Genomic DNA, 24288 nt, shown 5'->3' on the forward strand with positions numbered 1-24288 from the left:
TAGAGCAGCGGCAAGGAAGGCAAGCAAAAACCAAGATGGCGTCGAAAGGTGGCCGTTTAATATGGGGCCCTGAACAACACGGGTTTTTGAAACGCTGCGTGGAAGAGCTTAAAAAGGAGATGAAGAAGGAGCTGTTGGCCCCGATATTACAGGCGATTGAAGGGTTAAAAGATGAGCAAAAGACCCAGGAGCGGGAGCTTCGGGTCGTGAAGGCAAAGGCTGCCGATAACGAGGACGATATACAGGGCCTGGTGGTGAAGACGGAGATGCACGAGGCACACCATAAACGATGTGTGGAAAGGCTGGAGGTGCTGGAGAATAATGCGTGGAGGAAGAATTTAAGCATTCTTGGTCTTCCTGAAGTTGCAGAAGGGGCGGACGTCGGGGCATATGTGAGCACGATGCTGCACTCGTTGATGGGATCGGAGGCCCCGACGGGTCCGCTGGAGGTGGAGGGAGCCTATCGAGTTATGGCGCGAAGATCGAGGGCTGGAGAAATTCCTCGAGCCATAGTGGTGAGATTCCTCCGTTTTAAGGACAGAGAGATGGTCCTAAGATGGGCAAAGAAAACTCGGAGCAGCAGATGGGAGAATGCGGTGATCCGTGTATATCAAGACTGGAGTGCGGAGGTGGCGAGAAGGAGGGCGAGCTTTAATCGGGCCAAGGCGGTGCTTCATAAAAAGAAGATCAAATTTGGAATGCTGCAGCCGGCAAGACTGTGGGTCACATATCAAGGGAAGCACCACTACTTTGAAACGGCGGATGAGGCATGGACATTTATTGCTGAAGAGAAATTGGAATGAGTGGGTTATTAAAAAAGAACGTTTGAGGCAAAGTGGTGGGGTGAATATGGGGGGCGAAGAGGGGGGAAAAAGGGGGGAGAGATGATTTTTATGTTGCTAATCCTGCGACCAAGTAACTTTTCTCTCTTCCACAGGTTGTGGGGGAGGGAGGAAGGGAGGTGGAGGAGTTGGGGGCGTTGGCCATTGGGCGCGGGGCCAAAAGGGAAGCGCGGGCTTTGTTCCCGCGCTATGATAATTATGGCGGGAATAGGGAAGCAGGAAGGAGGGGGCGTCGCACGGTGCGAGCCGAGGTCACGGGGGGAAGCCGAGGTCGGCCAGAGTTTGCTGACTTCTGGGAGCAACATGGGGGGTGTAACTACGCTAGTGGGGGATCTAGCGGGGGGTGGGAGGGGGGGATTTACTGGGTTGCTGCTGCTGGGGAGAAGGGGGAGCTGGTATGGGGTGGGGTGGGCGGGGCGGGGGGGCACCGCCTGGGGGGGACACAGCTGCGTGGGAACCGGGTGAGGAGCTGGGTAAAAGGGGATGGCTAATCGACAAGGGGGGGTGTAAAGAGCCCCCTAACCCGGCTGATCACGTGGAATGTGAGAGGGCTGAACGGGCCGATAAAGAGGGCACTGGTACTCACACACCTAAAGAAACTTAAGGCAGATGTGGTTATGTTACAGGAGACGCATTTGAAACTGATAGACCAGGTTAGACTACGCAAGGGATGGGTGGGGCAGGTGTTTCATTCGGGGCTAGATGCGAAAAACAGGGGGGTGGCTATATTAGTGGGGAAGCGGGTAATGTTTGAGGCAAAGACCATAGTGGCGGATAGTGGGGGCAGATACGTGATGGTGAGTGGCAAATTACAGGGGGAGGCGGTGGTCTTCGTGAACATATATGCCCCGAACTGGGATGATGCCAACTTTATGAGGCGCATGTTAGGACCTATCCCGGACCTAGAGGTGGGGAAGTTGGTAATGGGTGGAGATTTTAACACGATGCTGGAACCAGGACTGGACAGATCGAGGTCCAGGACTGGGAGGAGGCCGGCAGCAGCCAAGGTGCTTAAATACTTTATGGAGCAGATGGGAGGAGTAGACCCATGGAGATTTAGTAGACCTAGGAGTAAGGAGTTTTCGTTTTTCTCCTATGTCCACAAAGTTTATTCGCGAATAGACTTTTTTGTTTTGGGAAGGGCGTTGATCCCGAAGGTGAGGGGGACGGAGTATATGGCTATAGCTATCTCGGATCACGCTCCACATTGGGTGGACTTGGAGATAGGGGAGGAAAAAGAACGGCGTCCACCCTGGAGAATGGACATGGGACTAATGTCGGATGAGGGGGTGTGTCTAAGGGTGAGGGGGTGTATTGAAAAGAACTTGGAACTCAATGATAATGGGGAGGTCCAGGTGGGAGTGGTCTGGGAGGCGCTGAAGGCAGTGGTTAGAGGGGAGCTGATATCAATCAGGGCACATAAAGGAAAGCAGGAGAGTAGGGAACGGGAGCGGTTGCTGCAAGAACTTCTGAGGGTGGACAGGCAATATGCGGAGGCACCGGAGGAGGGACTGTACAGGGAAAGGCAAAGGCTACACGTAGAATTTGATTTGCTGACTACGGGTACTGCAGAGGCACAGTGGAGGAAGGCACAGGGTGTACAATACGAATATGGGGAGAAGGCGAGCAAGTTGCTGGCCCACCAATTGAGGAAAAGGGGAGCAGCGAGGGAAATAGGGGGAGTGAGGGATGAAGAGGGAGAGATGGAGCGGGGAGCGGAGAGAGTGAATGGAGTGTTCAAGGCATTCTATGAAAGATTATATGAAGCTCAGCCCCCGGATGGGAAGGAGAGAATGATGTGTTTTCTGGACCAGCTGGAATTTCCTAAGGTGGAGGAGCAGGAGAGGGTGGGACTGGGAGCACAGATCGAAATGGAGGAAGTAGTGAAAGGAATTAGGAGCATGCAGGCGGGGAAGGCTCCGGGACCGGATGGATTCCCAGTTGAATTTTACAGGAAATATGTGGACTTGCTCGCCCCGCTACTGATGATAACCTTTAATGAGGCGAGGGAAAGGGGACAGCTGCCCCCGACTATGTCAGAGGCAACGATATCGCTTCTCCTAAAGAAAGAAAAAGACCCGCTGCAATGTGGGTCCTATAGGCCTATTTCCTCCTGAATGTAGACGCTAAGATTCTGGCCAAGGTAATGGCAATGAGGACAGAGGATTGTGTCCCGGGGGTGGTCCATGAGGACCAAACTGGGTTTGTGAAGGGGAGACAGCTGAATACGAATATACGGAGGCTGCTAGGGGTAATGATGATGCCCCCACCAGAGGGGGAAGCGGAGATAGTGGTGGCAATGGATGCCGAGAAAGCATTTGATAGAGTGGAGTGGGATTATTTGTGGGAGGTGTTGAGGAGATTTGGCTTTGGAGATGAGTATATTAGATGGGTACAGCTGCTGTATAGGGCCCCGATGGCAAGCGTGGTCACGAATGGACGGGGGTCTGCATATTTTCGGCTCCATAGAGGGACGAGGCATGGATGTCCTCTGTCCCCATTATTGTTTGCACTGGCGATTGAGCCCCTGGCAATAGCATTGAGGGGTTCCAGGAAGTGGAGGAGAGTACTCAGGGGAGGAGAAGAACACCGGGTATCTCTGTATGCGGACGATTTGTTGTTGTATGTGGCGGACCCGGCGGAGGGGATGCCAGAGATAATGCAGATACTTGGGGAGTTTGGAGAATTTTCAGGATATAAACTGAACATGGGAAAAAGTGAGTTGTTTGTGGTGCATCCAGGGGGGGCAGAGCAGAGAAATAGAGGACTTACCACTGAGGAAGGTAACAAGGGACTTTCGCTACTTGGGGATACAGATAGCCAAGAATTGGGGTACATTGCAGAGGTTAAATTTAATGCGGTTGGTGGAACAGATGGAGGAGGACTTCAAGAGATGGGACATGGTATCCCTGTCACTGGCAGGGAGGGTGCAGGCGGTTAAAATGGTGGTCCTCCCGAGATTCCTTTTTGTGTTTCAGTGCCTCCCGGTGGTGATCACGAAGGCCTTTTTCAAAAGGATTGAGAAGAATATCATGAGTTTTGTGTGGGCCGGGAAGACCCCGAGAGTGAGGAGGGGATTTTTGCAGCGTAGTAGGGATAGGGGGGGACTGGCACTACCGAGCCTAAGTGAGTACTACTGGGCCGCCAATATCTCAATGGTATGCAAGTGGATGGGAGAAGAGGAGGGAGCGGCGTGGAAGAGATTGGAGAAGGCGTTCTGCAGGGGGACTAGCCTACAAGCTATGGTGACTGCGCCGTTGCCGTTCTCACCGAAGAAATACACCACAAGCCCGGTGGTGGTGGCTACTCTGAAAATCTGGGGGCAGTGGAGACGTCATAGGGGTAAGACGGGAGCCTCGTGGTGGTCCCCGATAAGAAATAACCATAGGTTTGCTCCAGGGAGAATGGATGGGGGATTTGGAACATGGCAAAGAGCAGGAGTAACACAATTGAGAGATCTGTTTGTAGATGGGACGTTTGCAAGTCTGGGAGCGCTGACCGAAAAATATGGGTTGCCCCAAGGGAATGCATTCCGGTATATGCAACTCAGGGCTTTTGCGAGGCAACAGGTGAGGGAATTCCCGCAGCTCCCGACGCAGGAGGTGCAGGACAGAGTGATCTCAAGGACATGGGTGGGGGACGGTAAGGTATCAGATATATATAGGGAAATGAGGGACGAGGGGGAGATTATGGTAGATGAGCTGAAAGGGAAATGGGAAGAGGAGCTGGGGGAGGAGATTGAGGAGGGGCTGTGGGCTGATGCCCTAAGTAGGGTAAACTCATCGTCCTCGTGTGCCAGGCTAAGCCTGATACAATTTAAGGTGTTACACAGGGCGCATATGACTGGAGCACGGCTCAGTAAATTTTTTGGAGTAGAGGATAGGTGTGCGAGATGCTCGAGAAGCCCAGCGAATCACACCCACATGTTCTGGTCATGTCCGGCACTACAGGGGTTTTGGGTGGGGGTGACAAAGGTGCTTTCAAAGGTGGTGGGGGTCCAGGTCGAACCAAGCTGGGGGTTGGCTATATTCGGGGTTGCAGAGGAGCCGGGAGTGCAGGAGGCGAAAGAGGCTGATGATTTGGCCTTTGCGTCCCAAGGAGCCCGTCGCAGGATACTGTTGATGTGGAAGGAAGCCAAGCCCCCGGGTGTGGAGACCTGGATAAATGACATGGCGGGGTTTATAAAGTTGGAACGGATTAAGTTCGTCCTAAGGGGATCAGCTCAAGGGTTCACCAGGCGGTGGCAACCGTTCGTCGAATACCTCACAGAAAGATAGAGGGAATGGAAAAGAAGAAGACAGCAGCAGCAACCCGGGGGGGGGGGGGGTTGGGGAGGGGGGTAGGGTAGGGTAGGGGAGGGGGGTAGGGTAGGGTAGGGGAGGGGGGTAGGATAGGGGAGGGGGGGTAGGGGAGGGGGGTAGGATAGGGGAGGGGGTAGGGGAGGGGGGTTAGGGGAGGGGGGTAGGGGAGGGGGGGTTAGGGGAGGGGGGTAGGGGAGGGGGGGTTGGGGAGGGTGGTAGGGGAGGGGGGTAGGGGAGGGGGTAGGGGAGGGGGGTAGGGGAGGGGGGTAGGGGAGGGGGGGAGAGGGGGAGGGAGGGGGGGGGAGGAACCAGAAGGACTCTCAGGGATGTTAGTGTACATGTATAATATGTATAGGTTGTTGTTATAGGTAATTGTATATTGGACTGTTGAACTGTATTTTTGGAGAGTATTTATTTGGGACAAGGCAGTTGCCATTTAGTTTTGTTTTTTAATTTTGATGTTGTTTATATATTATTTATTTCTTGCTTAAAACTGGCCATTGTTATTTATATTGTTATATTACTGTGTAAAGGATACACAATGTACTGTCATGGTTGGCCAAAAATTTTGAATAAAATATATTTTTTTAAAAAACGTGGCACTTGAGGAAAATGAGATAGTCTTGGCTTACTTGCACATTGATTTAAAAAGAAAATGCCTGAGTTCTCTCAAAGGGTAAATTCTGCCCCTCTTCTAAATTGCACAAATTACTTTTTTTTATTCGTTCATGAGATGTGGGCCATGGGATTATTGCCCAACCATAATTGCCCTTTAATTGAATAGCTTACTCGGCCATTTTAGAGGGCATTCAAAAGTCAACCACATTGCTGGAGTCACATGGAGGCCAGACAAGCCCTAAAGCAGCAGATCTGCTTAGGAAAGGGCATTAGAGAACCAGATGGTTTTTTTTGACAATCGACAATGATATCATTACACCTTTAATTCTAGATTTTTGTTTGTTGAATGCAAATTTCACCATATGCTGTGGTGGGATTTGAACCTGGGTCCCCAGAGCATTACCCTGAGTCTTTGAATTACTAGTCCAGCGACAATACCACTATGCACTACCTCCCCCTCAGAACTAAATGCTAGTAATATTTATATTTATATTTGCGACATAGAAAATTACTAGTCTGTGATTAAAAGATTTAAATATAGCATTTCTTTTCAGTTAACTAAGATTATCATTGTATTTATGATGTAAGTTTTTAATGTAAAATATCCAAGAAAAATAGTGTCTGTGTAAAATACCATGACGATTTTTGTGTCTACGTTTAAGTTCCTTTTAGCATATAGCCAATCAACATCTAATGGTCAAAATATTGAATTTTGAGTTTAGTTTTTGTCTCTGAATTGGAACAAAGAAAATTACTCACTAAAATGAGTGATTGTGTTTGAATCATTTCAGGCCTAAGAATACGTCTGTTCAACTTTTCTCTCAAGCTCCTCAGCTGCTTATTATACATTATTCGCGTCCTACTTGATGATCCCAGAGAAAGGAATGGATGGTATGTACAAAAATAATTTATTCTATCCCGGATCAGTAACTTATTAGATCACAGTTTAAAAACGATACGAAGTAGAACATCATAATTATGGGCAGAAACCAAAACCCAACAGATGATTTGAATACTGCACAAGGGGACACCGTTATCACAAAGATTCTATAACATGTCCTAAATCGTATATGTTTGATACTTATACATATGAGACTTGTCATCTCATATGTGCTCTGCCCAAAGGCAGGTCCTTGGCTCATTGTTTGCTGATGATTCATCCTGAGCCATTTTCATTGGTGGAGGTTTGCCATTGCTTCAACTCGAGGACAGGGCGAGGAGGCAAGTCGCAAGTATGCCTCAGCTGTAATAGGAGTCAAACACGTGCTGTTGCCATTATTCTGAACCACACGCGAGCCAACTAAGCTAACCACGACTCCTAAATATGAGATTATGAGGTCAGACTTTAGGCATGGAACTTTGGGGGGTGGCAGTGTATATCAGGAAATCCTAGGCACGCTGCAGATCGTTTTACGTGGTTGGAAAATCTTGAGAATATCCCGGCAGGAGGCTCTCCATGAGGAACACCATTTGTACAATCGACCACAGGAACAACAATGTTATTATCGACAATGATCCACAATCCTCTGTCCCCATTAGTCTATAATCATTTTGTACTGTGTTTTGACAGCTCATTGCTTGTTTTGCCATTTTATTTACTATTTTGTTTCCTTGATATGTGTTCTTATTGATTTCAGTTCTCTGGCATTTACTGAAAAAAATATTTATATCACTTGGTTGCACAGAACTTGAATTTTGTTGAAAAAGAGACATGTTGCTGAAGCGTTTCATCTTACACTCATCAGGACAAACACATGAATACAAAATTTCAAACTATCACAGCAATTTATACTACAGTAGAAAAGTGTGCTGATTAGTATGCAAGTTGACTCTGAATGGCTAGACATTACTAGGGTAAAGGCAAATAGGAAATAGGAAGGCTCTCAACCTTGGGGTAATTCAAAAAAGGCTTTGATTTATTAATTTTGTTTGCAGAGAACAGGTCCCTGCATATAAATATATATCATGTCCAGCAAATGAAAATGCTAAAAGCTCAGCTGATTATCCTAACAAACTTTGGCAACATGTTTATCTTTTTAGCAATATTCAAGAATTTATGCATTTTTTCATAAATTTATTGAACTTTTAGTTTGGACTGAAACATATGTACAAAATGATCAGATTTGCTATTGTGGATATAATACATGTTATGAGGAAGAAATGAACACTTGTTATATTTTTCATTGGAGTCAAATTCGGTCTCCAACTCTCACGTTACATAATCAGTTTGCATACCATTGAGATGAAATTTGTCGTAAATGGTAAATCAATCTATCATATAATTAAGTGTACAATAAATAATTAAGAATTGTTATCCTTAGCTTGAGAACTTGTTACAACTTCAGAACAATAGTGACCAGAGTGTCTCTGATAATTTCAATTAAAATAATAATTGAGAATATGTTCCTAATTGTCGAATAACATGTTACAATTTGTTTGCTTCTTCACATGTACCGCAGTAACAAAAACATCCTTCAATTTAGTTAGTCGATCAGGGTTTTAAATGATCATTTTGAAGTAATTATACTTTTTGCACCAGATTTATTAACTGTGGTATATTTAATTTGCTTTCTGAAACCTAATAATTTCAAAAGTGTCACAATGTCGGTACTAACAGGTACAATTTGTTTCCAGTTCTTATGAGAGTGTGCTTCTGTATAATTTGAGAAAATATTGACCAGGCATTTTTTTTTTACTCCAATTTATTCTGGATTTGGTACTTACTCTTGATGACATTAGTTATTAAATGGTTTTAATAACTTAAACACAGTGTCTTGCGAATTAGTTAGCTTTATTACCTTAAAGTTACCCATTTGGCTTTTCTCAAACTTGACAATAAATTTTGGAAAATCAGAAACCTATGATTCAGAGGTGATGTCAGTGCAGTTTCTCGTGAAAGTAGTTTTGATTGTTGATAAAGATGCTTCAAAGCCAGCATCCATTTGCAAACCAGGGTTCCATAATATATAATAGACCTCCATTGCCAGTTTTAGCCAATCCAATTTGAGTGCCATGTCTGATTTTAATATTGAAAGGGCCTATTGCCTCTCATAGGTGTGTGGTCCAGCCTCCAAACCTTAGGCCCTTGGGAATATAAAGCAGAATTCTCCAAGCCCACCCCATTTCAATTGTGGTAGCAGAATATAGTGGGAGCCAAAAGCTGGAAATACATTGGGTAAAAACACATTGCAGTTCTCCCAGGCATGTAGGTCTTTGTGCTGGCTGGTAGCATGAACACAAATTGCATTAATTTGCATCTCAAAAATGTTCATTAAGACAGCTGGCTTCTGAAATCTGATCAAGCCTTCAAATCTTGTGTTGCGCCAATGGAAATAACATCGGCCTATAACCCGATTGATAAAGTGTGGTGTGCACAAGGTCATCTTCATCAGTTTGCAAGAAACTTTGAGGTGAGTGCAACATACAAAGCCTACCTACCATAGATCTGCAGTGCTCCAGATTCACTGTACAGTTCTCTGCCGTGGCAGGTGAGCTCCTGCCCTCAATCTCCATACCGAGCTGATCTTCATGACAGCACCGTGCTGTTGGACCCATGGACCTTCCAGTGTCACTAACTCAGATCAATACTGTGCTTGGTTTGGGGAGTACAGCCGTCCACCTCCCACCCCACCCCAGTACCACATACCAGTGTCCATCTGGACAGTACGGTGCTGCGGGACTTACGCAGCACTGCAACAATAGTCTGAAGTTCAACTGGGGTGGAGTGCGAGGTGAGGGTGGTTGAGGTGAGGACTGGAATCCAGCTCCAAACAGATCGGGGCAGCTTTACGGAGGTCTATGGGGCCCTCCACCTTCCTGATATTCATTGCCATCTTTCTGCCTACCCTCCGACATTCGTCACCGGCATCCACAATCCTTCAATCTCTGCTCTTCCCCCCTGCCCACCACACATCAAAGGACATCCCTCCCCACCCCATGGGTCTCCCACTAGAGTCCGCTCTGACACTGTGCTAGGGGCAGTGTTACCCCACCCCAGGGGCTATACCTACCTCTGTGCCCACCCCCCCTCCTCTGCCTCACGCTTGGCTAAACCTGTTGCAAACCTTGTCGATGTGATTTCACATTGGCGAGGTATGAATATTTAGTGAGGGGGGATCATTTGGCATGGGGCCAATAATAATATTTAAACTCATTCAAATTTATTAAAATGAGGTTCACACCCTTTGTGACTCTGCCAGAGAGGGATGGGAAAATCGGGAAATGTGATTTTGCTTACAAAAATCGCGTTGCCCAATTCTCCTGAGGTTTTCCGCCCCTTGCCTCTGACCCCGCGGGCGGTGAGTGCCAGTTTCAAGATTCCACCAACTGTAAATATCAGGATTCAATGAAGTGATGGAGTTGAGATCCATACGAGGGTGTTGGGAGAGATCCCCGGCGGGGGGTCGGAGAATCTCTGGGGGGAGGCGTGAATCCCGGCCCGCCGCCCTGACGCGGCTGCTCTATTCTCCGGCACCGTTTTTCGGGTGGCGGCGGGATTCTCGCCATGCCGGTCGGGGGCTGTTGACAGCGATCCCCCTGGCGATTCTCCGGGCCCCGATGGGCCGAGCGGCCGTCCAGTTTTGGCCAGTCCCACCTGCGTGCATTACTCACCTCGTGCATGGGGCAGTCCTCGGGGGGGGGGGGGCAGGGAGATCCGAACCTGGGGAGGGGGGGGGCCCCATGGTGGCCTGGCCCGCGATTGGGGCCTACCGATCTGCGGGCGGGCTTGTTCCGTGGGGGGACTTCTTTCCTCCCCGCCGGGCCCCTGCAGGGCTCCGCCATATTGCCCGGGTCCGGCGCGGAGAAATTAACCCCTGCGCATGCGGGAAATACTCTCGCCAGTCTGCGCATGCGCGGAAATATGCTGTCTGGTTCGCGCATGCGCTATATCACACCGGCCGTTCTGCGCATGCGCGAGCTTGCACCGGCCCTTCGGCGCCGGCTGGAGCGGCCCAACCCCTCCAGCATCCACCTAGCCCACGAAAATTCAGAGAATTCCTCACTTTCGGGGGCTGTCGATGCCGGAGTGGTTGGCACCGGTTTTCCCGCCGGCGTGGGGACTTAGTCCCCAGAAGGGAGAATCCCGCCCATAGTTCTGCATTGCCACAGGAGTGATTCCTGCCCTCGCTTGCGAGCTCTGCTGCAGCCTTCTCAATCTCGTTGAGGGTCTCTCTGTCCTCCCTTCCCCAGCCTGGGCTCACTCATGTGTGTAAGTTTGGCTTGTATGGAGACAAAAGAATGACTTATGATCAAAGGGGATGGAGGAGAGGTTGGGTGATACCCATGTGTCTCTGGTGTGTCCTACCCAGAAGGGACAGAGATTGGAAGGTGGGCAACAAGACAGATGGGATGATGGTTTTGTGAAATTCTTGCTGATAGTAAGTGTTGATATATGTCCCCCACAAATGGATGTGTGCGATCCATGCAGAGAATAGCCGTTTGAGTAATGCTGCCATGCTGAGAGTTTGATAGTGGAGGGAGCTGAGGGAGTACTACCCTGATGGAGCTGATGTGATTATTCCTCTGCTTCTTGCACTTTGTGGCGCTTTGTGGGCAGGTGACAGCCGTGCTGACTCCAGAGTAACTGCCTCCCAGGCCAGAGAGATGAGGTTAGTGTCTTTCTTTGAGACGTCCCTGGGTAGAGCAAATGTGGACCCAGACTTCTTGGGTGCGATTTAATGCAAAAAAACAGAGTCAATCTTTGGGCACGAATAGAGGGGTGTTTCTCAGTGCCAGAAGTGCCAAGAGTGACCCTGCTATTAAACAGAACTCTGCTTTTGGTCTTGGCACGAAACATCCCACTGAGGCCGCACTTACCTCACTTCCTGCAATGACGAGCTGAGCTCATCAGTGCATGAAGAGATCGTGGCGCCATTTTTAAATGTCACCCCAATCTCTTGACCCCCCACACGACCTGTGGACCCCCCCTCCCCCCAAATGCCCCAACTTACCTGTTAGGGGATCTTTGAGCCCCCCCCCCCCCCCCAGCACACCTCATAAAGGCATGGCATTCCCCCAGGTCCGATCCCTGACATAGGCAAACTGGCACCTGGGCACCTTGGCACTGCAAGCCAGGGTGACAATGCCAAGGTGCTAGGCTGGCAGTGCCAAGGTGCCCGGTTAGCAGGAGTGCCAGAGTACATCCATGCCCAGAGCCCGAATACCCTTGGGCCTCCGATGGCCCTAGAGACCCCCCCCCTGCTGACATTACGCCTGGTCCACATTTGTGCTAAACGGCGCTATGGCAAGGACTTCCATGCACGGGTTTTGGTTCCCAGGCCTCAGGAACATCGGGTGCGGACAAATTTAAATGAGCCGGACAGTTGCTGGTTTGTCAGGTGATTCGGACGGGAACTTGCTTATGGAAAATTAATAAGCATCCAAGCGAAGAATCTGGCATGGGATCACACAGTGTGGCCAACAGGAAAGGCACCGCCGGTGCCACCAGGTGGCAAAATAGGCACTTAAATGGGGAATTCGACCCATGGGATCGGTTACACCATTGGTGAGAAAGAGATGCTGCTTCTCCAGGCAGCCACTCATCCCCATCATGTTGAAGTCTTCAACATTTCCCTCAACACCCTGGGGGAAATCTTCTGTAATTGGCATCATTAATTGTACTAGGGGTGGTCCAAGTGAAGAAAATAAATGTGATTTTGTTAATAAACAATCTTCTAATAGTAGTTACATGTTTTGTGCCAAGAAACTGTGGTGAGATACAACAGTTTCCTCACTAGTAGCTAGAGTTGCGTTTAAAGTCAGTAGAAGCAGCTGCAACAGAAAACGAGCTGACACGCTTGGATAGGACAAGAATGAAAACATATTGCATCCATAAATAGGGATGTGCACATGTTTTTCCCCGAGAGGAAAGCCAACCAATGCTGGCTTTCCATCATGGCACGTGAAATCCCACTACAGTTGGCATCAGTCATTATTGAGTACAGCTAAGGGAGTGTGTTTGTTGGTCCAGTCAAAAAATCTTCTTGAGAACAGGTGCCTTGTCATTTTTACCTATTGATTGCAGATCACTTGAATAAATATGAGCACGAAAGCAAAAAATTCATAATACGATGTGCAGTTGTATAATTAAATCCAACAGATTTTCCTGAAGTTATTACTTTGTCTGTGCTTTTTGTTTTAAAGCTGGGGCTGTTCCAATGAAAACCACAATCTCACCAACATTGATCGGTAAGCTTTGAATTTGATAACAAAGCACCCCTTTCAAACTGCAAAGAAAAAAAATATTTTTTTGTTGAATTTTCTGATCGATATGAATTGTGCTATGTGAATGAAATTTTTTTAAATGGTCATGAACAGATAAAATAGGGGTCATTTTCCTGAATCCAAGATCCAGAGGACATGCATACCCTGAAGATTTGGATAAGGAAAAAGTTGCAAACATGACGATGGGTCTCCGGGCCCTGAAATTTCTGGGGCATCACCAAAAGTGTTGACCTAAATCTGTGCTTGTAATTAATACGCATAGGTTATATGCCCCTTGTAATGAGGTTGTAAAGAGCATTCTTGGTTCTCATACCTCAATTTCCTGTGCAAGTGATGGCCATTTCCAATGAGGTTTTCAGAAGACCACATGTGAGCCTGTAAGTTGCTTCTAGGTTTCTCAACTGTGAATATAACCATTCCTAGATGTTAACAGAGTGACATTTGAACCAGGATGCATTTGGATCAAGTGATACTGCAAATTCTACTGTATTTAGACCATAAATATTGAGTTCCATGTAATTGAGTATTTTTGTTCATTGATTTGCACCAGCAGCTGTTATGTGAGAAGTTCTGAGACGCAGGAGACCACCAAGTGAAGAGGGGAAACAAGGTGGGGAGGGATTTTCAGGGGGAAATCCAGAGGAGGTACTTTGCTTCTACCTGTAACTACCTGTCACTGACGTTACACTGATAACTCATAATAATACTACTGATAAAATTCAGGTTCCACACGTAACCCACAGTAATACAATAACTCACTTATATTCTATGTGTAACTGGCAGTAATATGTGTAATGTCCCAGTTTCCTACTGATAATTATGACTAATTCTATAACCCACTGAGTTTCACCTTGTATCTGAACCTATAATCCCCCTGCACTATACAAGGTCCTATTTCTTCCTATCTCTTTGGACTAGTTTGGATTTAGGTCTAAGTCAATGTGCGCTTGGACTTCACACTTCAAAATGAGCTGACACACATCAAACTGAACCAAACCAAACCAACATCTCACAGAAAGGGCAGTAGGGTTCATCTTTGAGGCATTTCTCACAGGCCACATTGTCATAATTGCATCTCATTACCAACATTTCCTAAATGGCACTCTGTTCAACCTCTTCTCTCCCAATTTTGCATCACTGCTTGCTCTTGTTCCTCTTTCTCTCACTCTCTAATATCACCAAGCTGGGGGCTTCTCTGCATTTGAAACTGGTGACATAATGGAGCTGCACTGGGCTGTGGGGAGGAGGAAGCAGTGCTGCAGAAGCAAAACATTTAAATGATGTTGTTCTCCCGGACTGCTTGCAGAAGTGTTTGGGAGATTTGTACCCCATTCTGGACGAGTCCTGGACAATCCACAGGAAGCAAAGCAGAGAAAATGCTGTTGAGGTTGAGGTTAGGGATGGATGTTTAAATACTCTAGGTCAAGTCGGCATAAGGAAGGGGGAAGTTTTGGGTATTCTAAAAGGCATTAAGGTAGACAAGACCCCAGGTCCGGATGGGATCTATCCCAGGTTACTGAGGGAAGCAAGGGACGAAATAGCTGGGGCCTTAACAGATATCTTTGCAGCATCCTTGAGCACGGGTGAGGTTCCGGAGGACTGGAGAATTGCTAATGTTGTCCCTTTTTTTAAGAAGGGTAGCAGGGATAATCCAGAGAATTATAAACCTGTGAGCTTGACGTCCGTGGTAGGTAAACTGTTGGAGAAGATACTGAGGGATAGGATCTATTCACATTTGGAAGAAAATAGACTTATCAGTTATAGGCAGCATGGTTTTGTGCAGGGAAGGTCATGTCTTACAAACCTAATAAAATTCTTTGAGGAAGTGACAAAGTTAATTGATGAGGGAAGGGCTGTAGATGTCATATACATGGACTTCAGTAAGGCTTTTGATCAAGTTTCCCATGGCAGGTTGATGGAAAAAGTGAAGTTGCATGGGGTTCAGGGTGTACTAGCTAGATGGATAAAGAACTGGCTGGGCAACAGGAGACAGAGAGTAGTGGTGGAAGGGAGTGTCTCAAAATGGAGAAAGGTGACTAGTGGTGTGATGCTCGATCAATGACTCCAGAAGCGAGATTGGATGACAATTGAAGGCTCTATTAGACTAGATGTTTACCCAGCAGCGCAGGTACAGAATGCAGCTGCTAGGGAGACACAGGCTCTTATACTCCGCCTCACTGGGCGGAACCAGCAGGCAGGTTTCACCAATGATATTGCTGTCTCAGGTACCTCCCACACCAATGGTCTTACAGCATCAACCTGGGTACCGTAATACCCCTAATACCGACGAACACATTCACCCTCTGTTAAAAAAAGAGTCCGGTGGGGGTGGTGGTCTCGCGTTATACAGTGGTAGAGGTTGAGATTATGGTGGTACCCGGTATACATTAGTACAGTGTTTTGCTTCGTTACATGTCGCAACTATTTACAGTATTTATTTACATTCAAAATGAAGCAATTAGTCGGTCGGGGGCCCTGGTTGTCCTCTGCAATCGTCGCAGTTTCGGCGGTGATGCAGGCGCCGGCTCGGGCATCCGTGGCTCCGGGAGCGTGGCTTCGGCTTTTTCGGCAGCTTCTTCACCCCTAGATGAGACCAGTGGGAGAACCGATCCACCTGGGAAGGGGACAGCTGTGGAGTGCGCCGGTGGGAGGGAGGGTGGGGTTGGTGGTGGGGGTGTGGGTGGGGACCCAGCGGGCGCCAGGTCCTGTAGGGAGACCGTATCCTGTCGGCCTTCGGGGTACGCCACGTAGGCGTATTGAGGGTTAGCATGAAGGAGGTAGACCCTCTCGAGCAATGGGTCCGATTTGTGCGCCCGCACGTGTTTGCGGAGCAGGATGGGTCCAGGAGCTGCCAGCCAGGTTGGAAGCGTGTCCCAGTGGAGGACTTCCTAGGGAAGACGAGGAGACGTTCGTGAGGTGTCGGGTTGGTTGTGGTACACAGCAGTGATCAGGTGGAGTGGAGAGCATCCGGAAGGACCTCCTGCGAGGCTGCAGACAGTGAGGGGGGGTATAGGGTCGCTGAATTTAAAAGTTAAACTCTGAAGGTTACCTTGGAATTCTAACCCTAGGAGCGTGGCAGCGCAGAGATGAGGGAGGACGTAGAGGCAGAACCCTTTGATCTCTACAGAGTGAGACCCGGAGGCCAGGGAAATTTTTTGATTAAATGGGTGGCTGGGAAGGGAACAGCGCCTTACCGTGTTGGGGTGAATGAATCTCTCTGTGCTCCCGGAGTCGATCAGGCAGGATGTTTTGTGCCCATTGGGGAGCACGGTCGTCGTCGCGGTCAAGAGCGTTCGGGGTCGAGACTGGTCCATGGTCACCGAGGCAAGTCGTGGCAAAAGTTGGAGGTTTTCCTCGGGCGGTGTGTGGTCATCCGAATCGGGGTCCTGAGACTCCAGCCAAGATGGCAGCACCCACTGGTCGCACATGGCTGGGAGTGTGCAAGATGGCGGCGCCCATCCGTCGCACGTGGTCCCTGGGGAACAAGATGGCGGCGCTCGGGGCCCGCACATGGCTCTGGAACAGGAAGATGGCGGCACCCGCTGGCCGCACGTGGCTCATGGAGAGAGTTGGGGTGGCGGTCCCGGTTCGACCCCGGAGACCGCGGCGACCGCCCGGGCCTGGCATACTGCCACGAAATGGCCCTTTTTGCTGCACCCTTTGCAGGTGGAGGAGCGGGCCGGGCAGTGCTACCGGGGGTGTTTGGCTTGCCTGCAAAAATAGTCGCGCAGCACAAGCTTGTGGGGGGATGGGGGATGCACCGGAGTCGGCCGCGGGGGGGTTCCACGCTGCCCAAGGGGCCGCCGCGCGGTATGGTACGTAAGCGCAGGCGGTTCGGGAGGCCAGGGAGCAGGGAGCTAGCAAGGACCCATGCCTCCTTGAGGCCTAGTGTCTCTTTTTCTAGCAGCCGCTGGCGGATTTAGGAGGACAGCATACCTGCAACAAATGCGTCCCGGATCAAACGTTCTGTGTGTTCGCTATCTGAAACTTGCGGGCAGTCACAGTTCCTACTTCACACCCGGAGGGCACGGTAGAATTCCTCCAGCGATTCCCCGGGAATTTGTTGCCTCATCACTAGCAGATTTCGGGGGTGGACCTGGTTTACTGGGCGAATATAGTGTCCTTTCAGCAGGGTCATTGCGGCCTCGAAATCGTCCGCATCCTCGATGAGGGTGTAGATCTCTGGGCTCACCCTCGAGTGGAGAACTTGCAGTTTCTGGTCCTCCGTAGGTGCAGTAGTGGCCGTCCTGAGATACCCTTTGAAGCACGCCAGCCAGTGTGTGAAGGTTACCGCTGAGTTTGCCGCGTGGGGGCTGAGTTGAAGACACTCCGGCTTGATTCGGAGCTCCATTCTTTAAAATCTAGTCCAATAAATTGATGCTCGATCAATAACTCCAGAAGCGAGATTGGATGACAATTGAAGGCTTTATTGGACTCGATGTTTCCCCCAGCAGCGCAGGTATAGAATGCAGCTGCTAGGGAGACACAGGCTCTTATACTCCATCTTACTGGGCAGAACCAGGAGGCAGGCTTCACCAATGATATTGCTGTCTCAGGTACCTCCCACACCAATGGTCTTACAGCATCAACCTGGGTACCGTAATACTCCTAATACCGACTACCACATGGTGTTCCACAGGGATCTGTGCTCAGACCACTGTTGTATACATAAATGATCTGGACGAAGGTATAGGTGGTCTGATTAGCAAGTTTGCGGATGATACTAAGATTGGTGGAGTTGCAGATAGCGAGGGGGACTGTCAGAGAATACAGCAAAATATAGATAGATTGGAGGGTTGGGCAGAGAAATGGCAGATGAAGTTCAATCCAGGCAAATGTGAGGTAATGCATTTTGGAAGTTCCAATTCAAGTGCGGACTATACGGTCAATGGAAGAGTCCTGGGGAAAATTGATGTACAGAGAGATCTGGGAGTTCAGGTCCATTGTGCCCTGAAGGTGGCAACGCAGGTCGATAGAGTGGTCAAGAACGCATACAGCATGCTTGCCTTCATCGGACGGGGTATTGAGTACATGAGTCGGCAGGTCATGTTACAGTTGTATAGGACTTTGGTTAGGCCACATTTGGAATACTGCATGAGGTTCTGGTCACCACATTACCAGAAGGATGTGGATGCTTTAGAAGGGGTGCAGAGGAGGTTCAGCAGGATGTTGCCTAGTATGGAGGGTGCTAGCTATGAAGAAAGGTTGAGTAGATTAGGATTGTTTTTGTTGGAAAGACGGAGGTTGAGGGGGGACCTGATTGAGGTCTTCACAATTCTGAGAGGTATGGACAGGGTGGATAGCAACAAGCTTTTTCCAAGAGTGGGGGTGTCAACTACAAGGGGTCACGATTTCAAGGTGAGAGGGGGAACGTTTAAGGGAGATGTGCGTGGAAAGTTTTTTACGCAGAGGGTGGTGGGTGCCTGGAATGCTTTGCCAGCAGAGGTGGTAGAGGCGGGCACGATAGCATCATTTAAGATGCATCTAGACAGATATATGAACGGGCGGGGAACAGAGGGAAGTAGATCCTTGGAAAATAGGCGACAGGTTTAGATAAAGGATCTGGATCGGCGCAGGCTGGGAGGGCCGAAGGGCCTGTTCCTGCGCTGTAATTTTCTTTGTTCTTTGTTCTAAATCTGGTCATTTTTATTGCTGTAGTCCAGCTGAGCAAACAGTCATCAGAAGGTCCTGAGGTGTTGGCTGTTTCTGTAGCTGCATCCCATCCCCAACCCCCCTTCTCCCAGTGGGAAAACTGTTTGCTGTCTGTTTTCCCAGAACTCTTTCACCACACAGCTTGTGTGTTTTTAGCATCTGGAATCCTATCTAATTGACAGGGTTGGATTCTGCCAGACAGGGCATGCTGTGGTAGCGATCTTGACCTCCATCTGGAGCAGATAGAAGTTTTGGTTGGGGAATGGGTTGGGCTGAGGATTGTGATGCCATGGGGTCAGGGAGAAATCAAGATCAGAGACGGTTTGGGGTATTGGTGATCGTTGGGGAGTTTGGAGATTGTTTACGAGTGAGATTAGTGATCATGGTGAAGCAATAGGTTTGATTGGGGAGGCCAGAGGGAAGCATTCCTGCTCCTCCTGGCCCATCAGCAATGCTGGAAAACCAGTTAGCTCTTTCACGTAGCAGTCTTGGATTCCCTTCAGCTGCTGGGTTTCTCGAGGCACTGGAAACTTGGAGGCAGAACATTTGAGGCATAAAGCCTCATTAAAATATTGAAATGAGCCATCTCTCTGCTGGGAGTGCACTTATCACTGCTTCATCCTGTCTCTGTAAAAACTGCAAGTGTGTGTATTTGAGGTGGGTTGCATTTCAGATAGAAAGTTTTAAATATTCAACCTTCCATCCAAGACAACTCATCCATTTTTGAACGCTGGAATTACCCTTTTATTTCTATTGCAAGGCCTTATCAGGGGAGTGAACTTCTAAAGGGGTGCTTCTGGTAGGTCAGGGAACATGCCTCCCAGGTTCATTTGCCCTTTGGCTTGGACAGGCACAGAATACTGAAGAGTGCACTCTTCTTGTTTTATGCATGGATGTAGGACTCCCATAACAATCAATTACTACAATTTCAAACTAGATTGTGGAGGATGTTCCAGATTTAGGCAGCACAGTAGCACAGTGGTTAGCACAGTTGTTTCACAGTGCCAGGGTCCCAGGTACTATTCCCGGCTTGGGTCACTGTCTGTGTGGTGTCTGCACGTTCTCCCTGTGTCTGCATGGGCTTCCTCCGTGTCGTGTTGGGTGTTCTGATGTACAAACGATCCAACACGGCTGGAGATGGTGTAACTCAATTTTATTAACTGGTTAACTGTAACAACACACTGCTAACTTGGGTACGTGCATTACCAGCTAATCTGTGGACATTGTCCTATTACTATCTGGGTGAGGCACTCAGCACATGGTGAATGTCTGAGTGGCAGGCTCTTAGCTCAGTGCTCTGAGCTGGCTGCTGCTGGAGTGCGCGGGTGGGCACTGTAGTGTCCCCTGTTTTTATAGTGCGTGTGCTCTCACTGGTGATTGGCTGTGATGTTGTGTGTGTGTTGGTTGGTCCTACTGCATGTCCATCAGTGTGTGTTTGATTGCACCATGATATGCTGATCAAAATATCATGACACTCCGGGTGCTCCGGTTTCCTCTCACAGTCCAAAGATGTGCAGGTTCGGTGGATTGGCCATGCTAAATGGCCCTTAGTATCTTAAAAGGTTAGATGGGGTTACTGGGATAGGCTGGAGGTGTGGGGCTTAAGTCGGGTGCTCTTTCCAAGGGCCGTTGCAGACTTGATGGGCCGAATGGCCTCCTTCTGCACTGTAAATTCTATGTTCTTAGCATCTTCTGTTTTCCATGGCTAACTGGTTTTATTTGTTTTTAGCTCATTAAATGTGATATTGAAAACAAATACAGCTACTCAAGTATCAGGAATTGGTTTACTGTAGAGTTAATCACGCACTAAAACAAACATCAAAAAATAAACTTTAGCAAATTATAAAATCATTTTTTTCTTCATGCCTATTATTGTTTCTGTCCACTTTTGATTTAATTCTAGACTCGGTATTCTGCCCTAGCTGCTGACTGTGTGGCAGTCACAGGGGCACTGAGAGCGTGGCTGGTAGAGGAACAGGCACACTATTCTAAGAGAAGATATCAGGTTCAAATTCTCTCTCCTGAGTATGTGCCAGAGCACTGCTCCATCTCTGCATGGCAATAGAGCACAGGAGTGATGTGACTGTTTCGAAGCCCTTTCCAAAACCAGCCCCAAAACCAAACAGGCAGCCACCTGAGCTTCCATGGCAGCAGTGCTGTGTTAGCTGCTCTGGCAGCAATTGGCAGAGGCTCCAGCATGTACACCATCGAACTGACCATGTTGGGCAAAATGGTCTCCATGTTCTGATTAAAGCTCCATACAAGTTGAAGCTGGACTCCTGAATGTTCTGCAAAATTGTATGCATGCTCGCAGACAGGCTGCTGATATAACTAGAATTTCCTGGATTATATTCCTCAGCATTGATCTGTAGCCTGGCCGTCTACATCATAATCTGAGTTTTTGGTAGCAGAGCCAGTATGCAATATCGTCCCCGGGCATGGTGACATCTTTTGTACTTCTTCAGCTCCTGAACACTTGTGGCCAATGATTCACCACATCAACACCCCTCTCTCACCTTAATCTCTAAAATATGTGTAGAACCAGATCTGAGCCAGTGCAGTGATTGTAGAAGAGTGAAGAGAAGCGTGGGGGAGCATTATTATGTGTAATGGGGCTGAAGCTGATGGAGATCCCAGCAAAACTTAAGAGAGCAGGATTCTATGGCAACTCTGGTGTAATCACTGGACTTTTTTCAGCATTACAGCCCTGTTACTGCATGGTAAGCACATGACATTGTTATCTGCAATCATTTCACTCCAGCATTGATGTTGACAAAGGACCTTTAGGGATGGTGGAGGCACTTAAACAAGATTTTTTTTCTTGTGTCCATCACTTGCACCAGAACCTTCAAAGCAGCAATTTTTCCCCCTTTTGGGCTTCTAGCTCACTGCAGCCAGAGTGTACCTCAAGGTGCGGGATGCCTTAATTTTATCATCAGAGCTGCCTGATTTCCAGCCTCTCCTCCCATACCCATTGGCAGAGATTTAAAAAGCGCGGGAGCAGCGAGTCGGAGTGGAGATTTAAAAAGAGCAGGAGCTGAGAGTCGCGGAGATTTAAAAAGAGCGGGAGCTGAGAGGGACACCTCTGGACAGCAGGCTGAAATTAAAAAACAATTCAGGAGTGACATCACAGCAAAACAATAAGTTCATTGGCTGGTGTTATCGTGCGGGGCGCAGAGGTTGCTGAGCGAGTGCTTGCTGAGAAGGGGAGTGAATAGCAGGTAAGCTCTTTCTTTCTTTTTCTTTTTTTATCTAGGGGGGATGGCAGGGAAGGCAGTGCAATGTTCCTCCTGCAGAATGTTTGAGGTGAGGGATGCCGTCAGTGTCCCTGCTGATTTCATCTGTGGGAAGTGCACCCATCTCCAGCTCCTCAGAAACCACATTAGGGAACTGGAGCTGGAGCTGGATGAACTTCGGATCATTCGGGAGGCAGAGGTGGTCATAGATAGAAGCTTCAGGGATGTAGTTACTCCGAAGAATAAAGATAGATGGGTGACAGTGAGAGGGGCTGGGAGGAAGCAGTCAGTACAGTGATCCCCTGTAGTCGTTCCCCTTAGCAACAAGTATACCGCTTTGGATACTGTTGGGAGGGGGACTTACCAGGGGTAAGCCATGGGGTACAGGTCTCTGGCACGCAGTCTGTCCCTGTTGCTCAGAAGGGAAGGGGGGAGAGGAGTGGAGCATTAGTCATTGTAGACTCCATAGTTAGGGGGATAGATAGGAGATTCTGTGGGAACGAGAGAGACTCGTGGTTGGTGTGTTGCCTCCCAGGTGCTAGGGTGCGTGATGTCTCGGATCGTGTTTTCGGGATCCTTAAGAGGGAGGGGGAGCAGCCCCAAGCCGTGGTCCACATAGGTACCAACGACATAGGTAGGAAAAGGGATAGGGATGTAAGGCAGGAATTCAGGGAGTTAGGGTGGAAACTTAGATCTAGGACAAACAGAGTTATTATCTCTGGGTTGTTACCCGTGCCACGTGATAGCGAGATGAGGAATAGGGAGAGAGAGGAGTTGAACACGTGGCTACAGGGATGGTGCAGGAGGGAGGGTTTCAGATTTCTGGATAATTGGGGCTCATTCTGGGGTCGGTGGGACCTCTACAAACGGGATGGTTTACACCTGGACCAGAGAGGTACCAATATCCTGGGGGGAAAATTTGCTAATGCTCTTCGGGAGGGTTTAAACTAGTTCAGCAGGCGCTAGGGAACCTGAATTGTAGCTCCAGTATACAGGAGGTTGAGAGTAGTGAGGTCATGAGTAAGGTTTCAAAGTTACAGGAGTGTACCGGCAGGCAGGAAGGTGGTTTAAAGTGTGTCTTCAATGCCTGGAGCATCCGGAATAAGGTGGGTGAACTTTCGGCATGGGTTGGTACCTGGGACTTCGATGTTGTGGCCATTTCGGAGACATGGATAGAGCAGGGACAGGAATGGTTGTTGCAGGTGCCGGGGTTTAGATATTTCAGTAAGCTCAGGGAAGGTGGTAAAAGAGGGGGAGGGGTGGCATTGTTGTTCAAGGACAGTATTACGGTGGCAGAAAGGACGTTTGATGAGGACTCGTCTACTGAGGTAGTATGGGCTGAGGTTAGAAACAGGAAAGGAGAGGTCACCCTGTTAGGGGTTTTCTATAGGCCTCCGAAAAGTTCCAGAGATGTAGAGGAAAGGATTGCAAAGATGCTTCTCGATAGGAGCGAAAGCAACAGGGTAGTTGTTATGGGGGACTTTAACTTTCCAAATATTGACTGGAAATGCTATAGTTCGAGTACTTTAGATGGGTCTGTTTTTGTCCAATGTGTGCAGGAGGGTTTCCTGACACAGTATGCAGATAGGCCAACGAGAGGCGAGGCCATATTGGATTTGGTACTGGGTAACGAACCAGGACAGGTGTTAGATTTGGAGGTAGGTGAGCACTTTGGTGATAGTAACCACAATTCCATTGCGTTTACTTTAGTGATGGAAAGGGATAGGTATATACCGCAGGGCAAGAGTTATATCTGGGGGAAAGGCAATTATGATGCGATGAGGCAAGACTTAGGATGGAGAGGAAAACTGCAAGAGATGGGCACAATGGAAATGTGGAGCTTGTTCAAGGAACAGCTACTGCGTGTCCTTGATAAGTATGTACCTGTCTGGCAGGGAGGAAGTGGTCGAGCAAGGGAACCGTGGTTTACTAAAGCAGTCGAAACACTTCTCAAGAGGAAGAAGGAGGCTTATGTAAAGATGAGACATGAAGGTTCAGTTAGGGCGCTCGAGAGTTACAAGTTAGCTAAGAAGGACCTAAAGAGAGACCTAAGAAGAGCCAGGAGGGGACATGAGAAGTCTTTGGCAGGTAGGATCAAGGATAACCCTAAACTTTCTATAGATATGTCAGGAATAAACGAATGACTAGGGTAAGAGTAGGGCCAGTCAAGGACAGTAGCGGGAAGTTGTGCTTGGAGTCCGAGGAGATAGGAGAGGTGCTAAATGAAGATTTTTCATCAGTTTTCACACAGGAAAAAGACAATGATGTCGAGGAGAATACTGAGATTCAGGCTACTAGACTAGAAGCGCTTGAGGTTCATAAGGAGGAGATGTTAGCAATTCTGGAAAGTGTCAAAACAGATAAGTCCCCTGGGCCGGATGGGATTTATCCTGGGATTCCCTGGGAAGCTAGGGA

The 24288-nt window shown here is 48.5% G+C and overlaps 1 protein-coding gene across 1 annotated transcript in view; it reads left to right on the forward strand.

Annotated features, from left to right (window-relative positions):
* The window catches only part of kcnt2a (potassium channel, subfamily T, member 2a), a 939304-nt gene that overhangs the window by 84117 nt on the left and 830899 nt on the right, over positions 1 to 24288 (forward strand). The window contains exons 4-5 of the mRNA XM_072512908.1: positions 6553 to 6652; positions 12905 to 12949. Coding sequence (XP_072369009.1) covers positions 6553 to 6652; positions 12905 to 12949 — 145 coding nt within the window. The remainder of the gene's footprint in view (positions 1 to 6552; positions 6653 to 12904; positions 12950 to 24288) is intronic.

This window comes from Scyliorhinus torazame, chromosome 7, assembly GCF_047496885.1.
Source record: "Scyliorhinus torazame isolate Kashiwa2021f chromosome 7, sScyTor2.1, whole genome shotgun sequence".
NCBI classification, from domain to species: domain Eukaryota; kingdom Metazoa; phylum Chordata; class Chondrichthyes; order Carcharhiniformes; family Scyliorhinidae; genus Scyliorhinus; species Scyliorhinus torazame.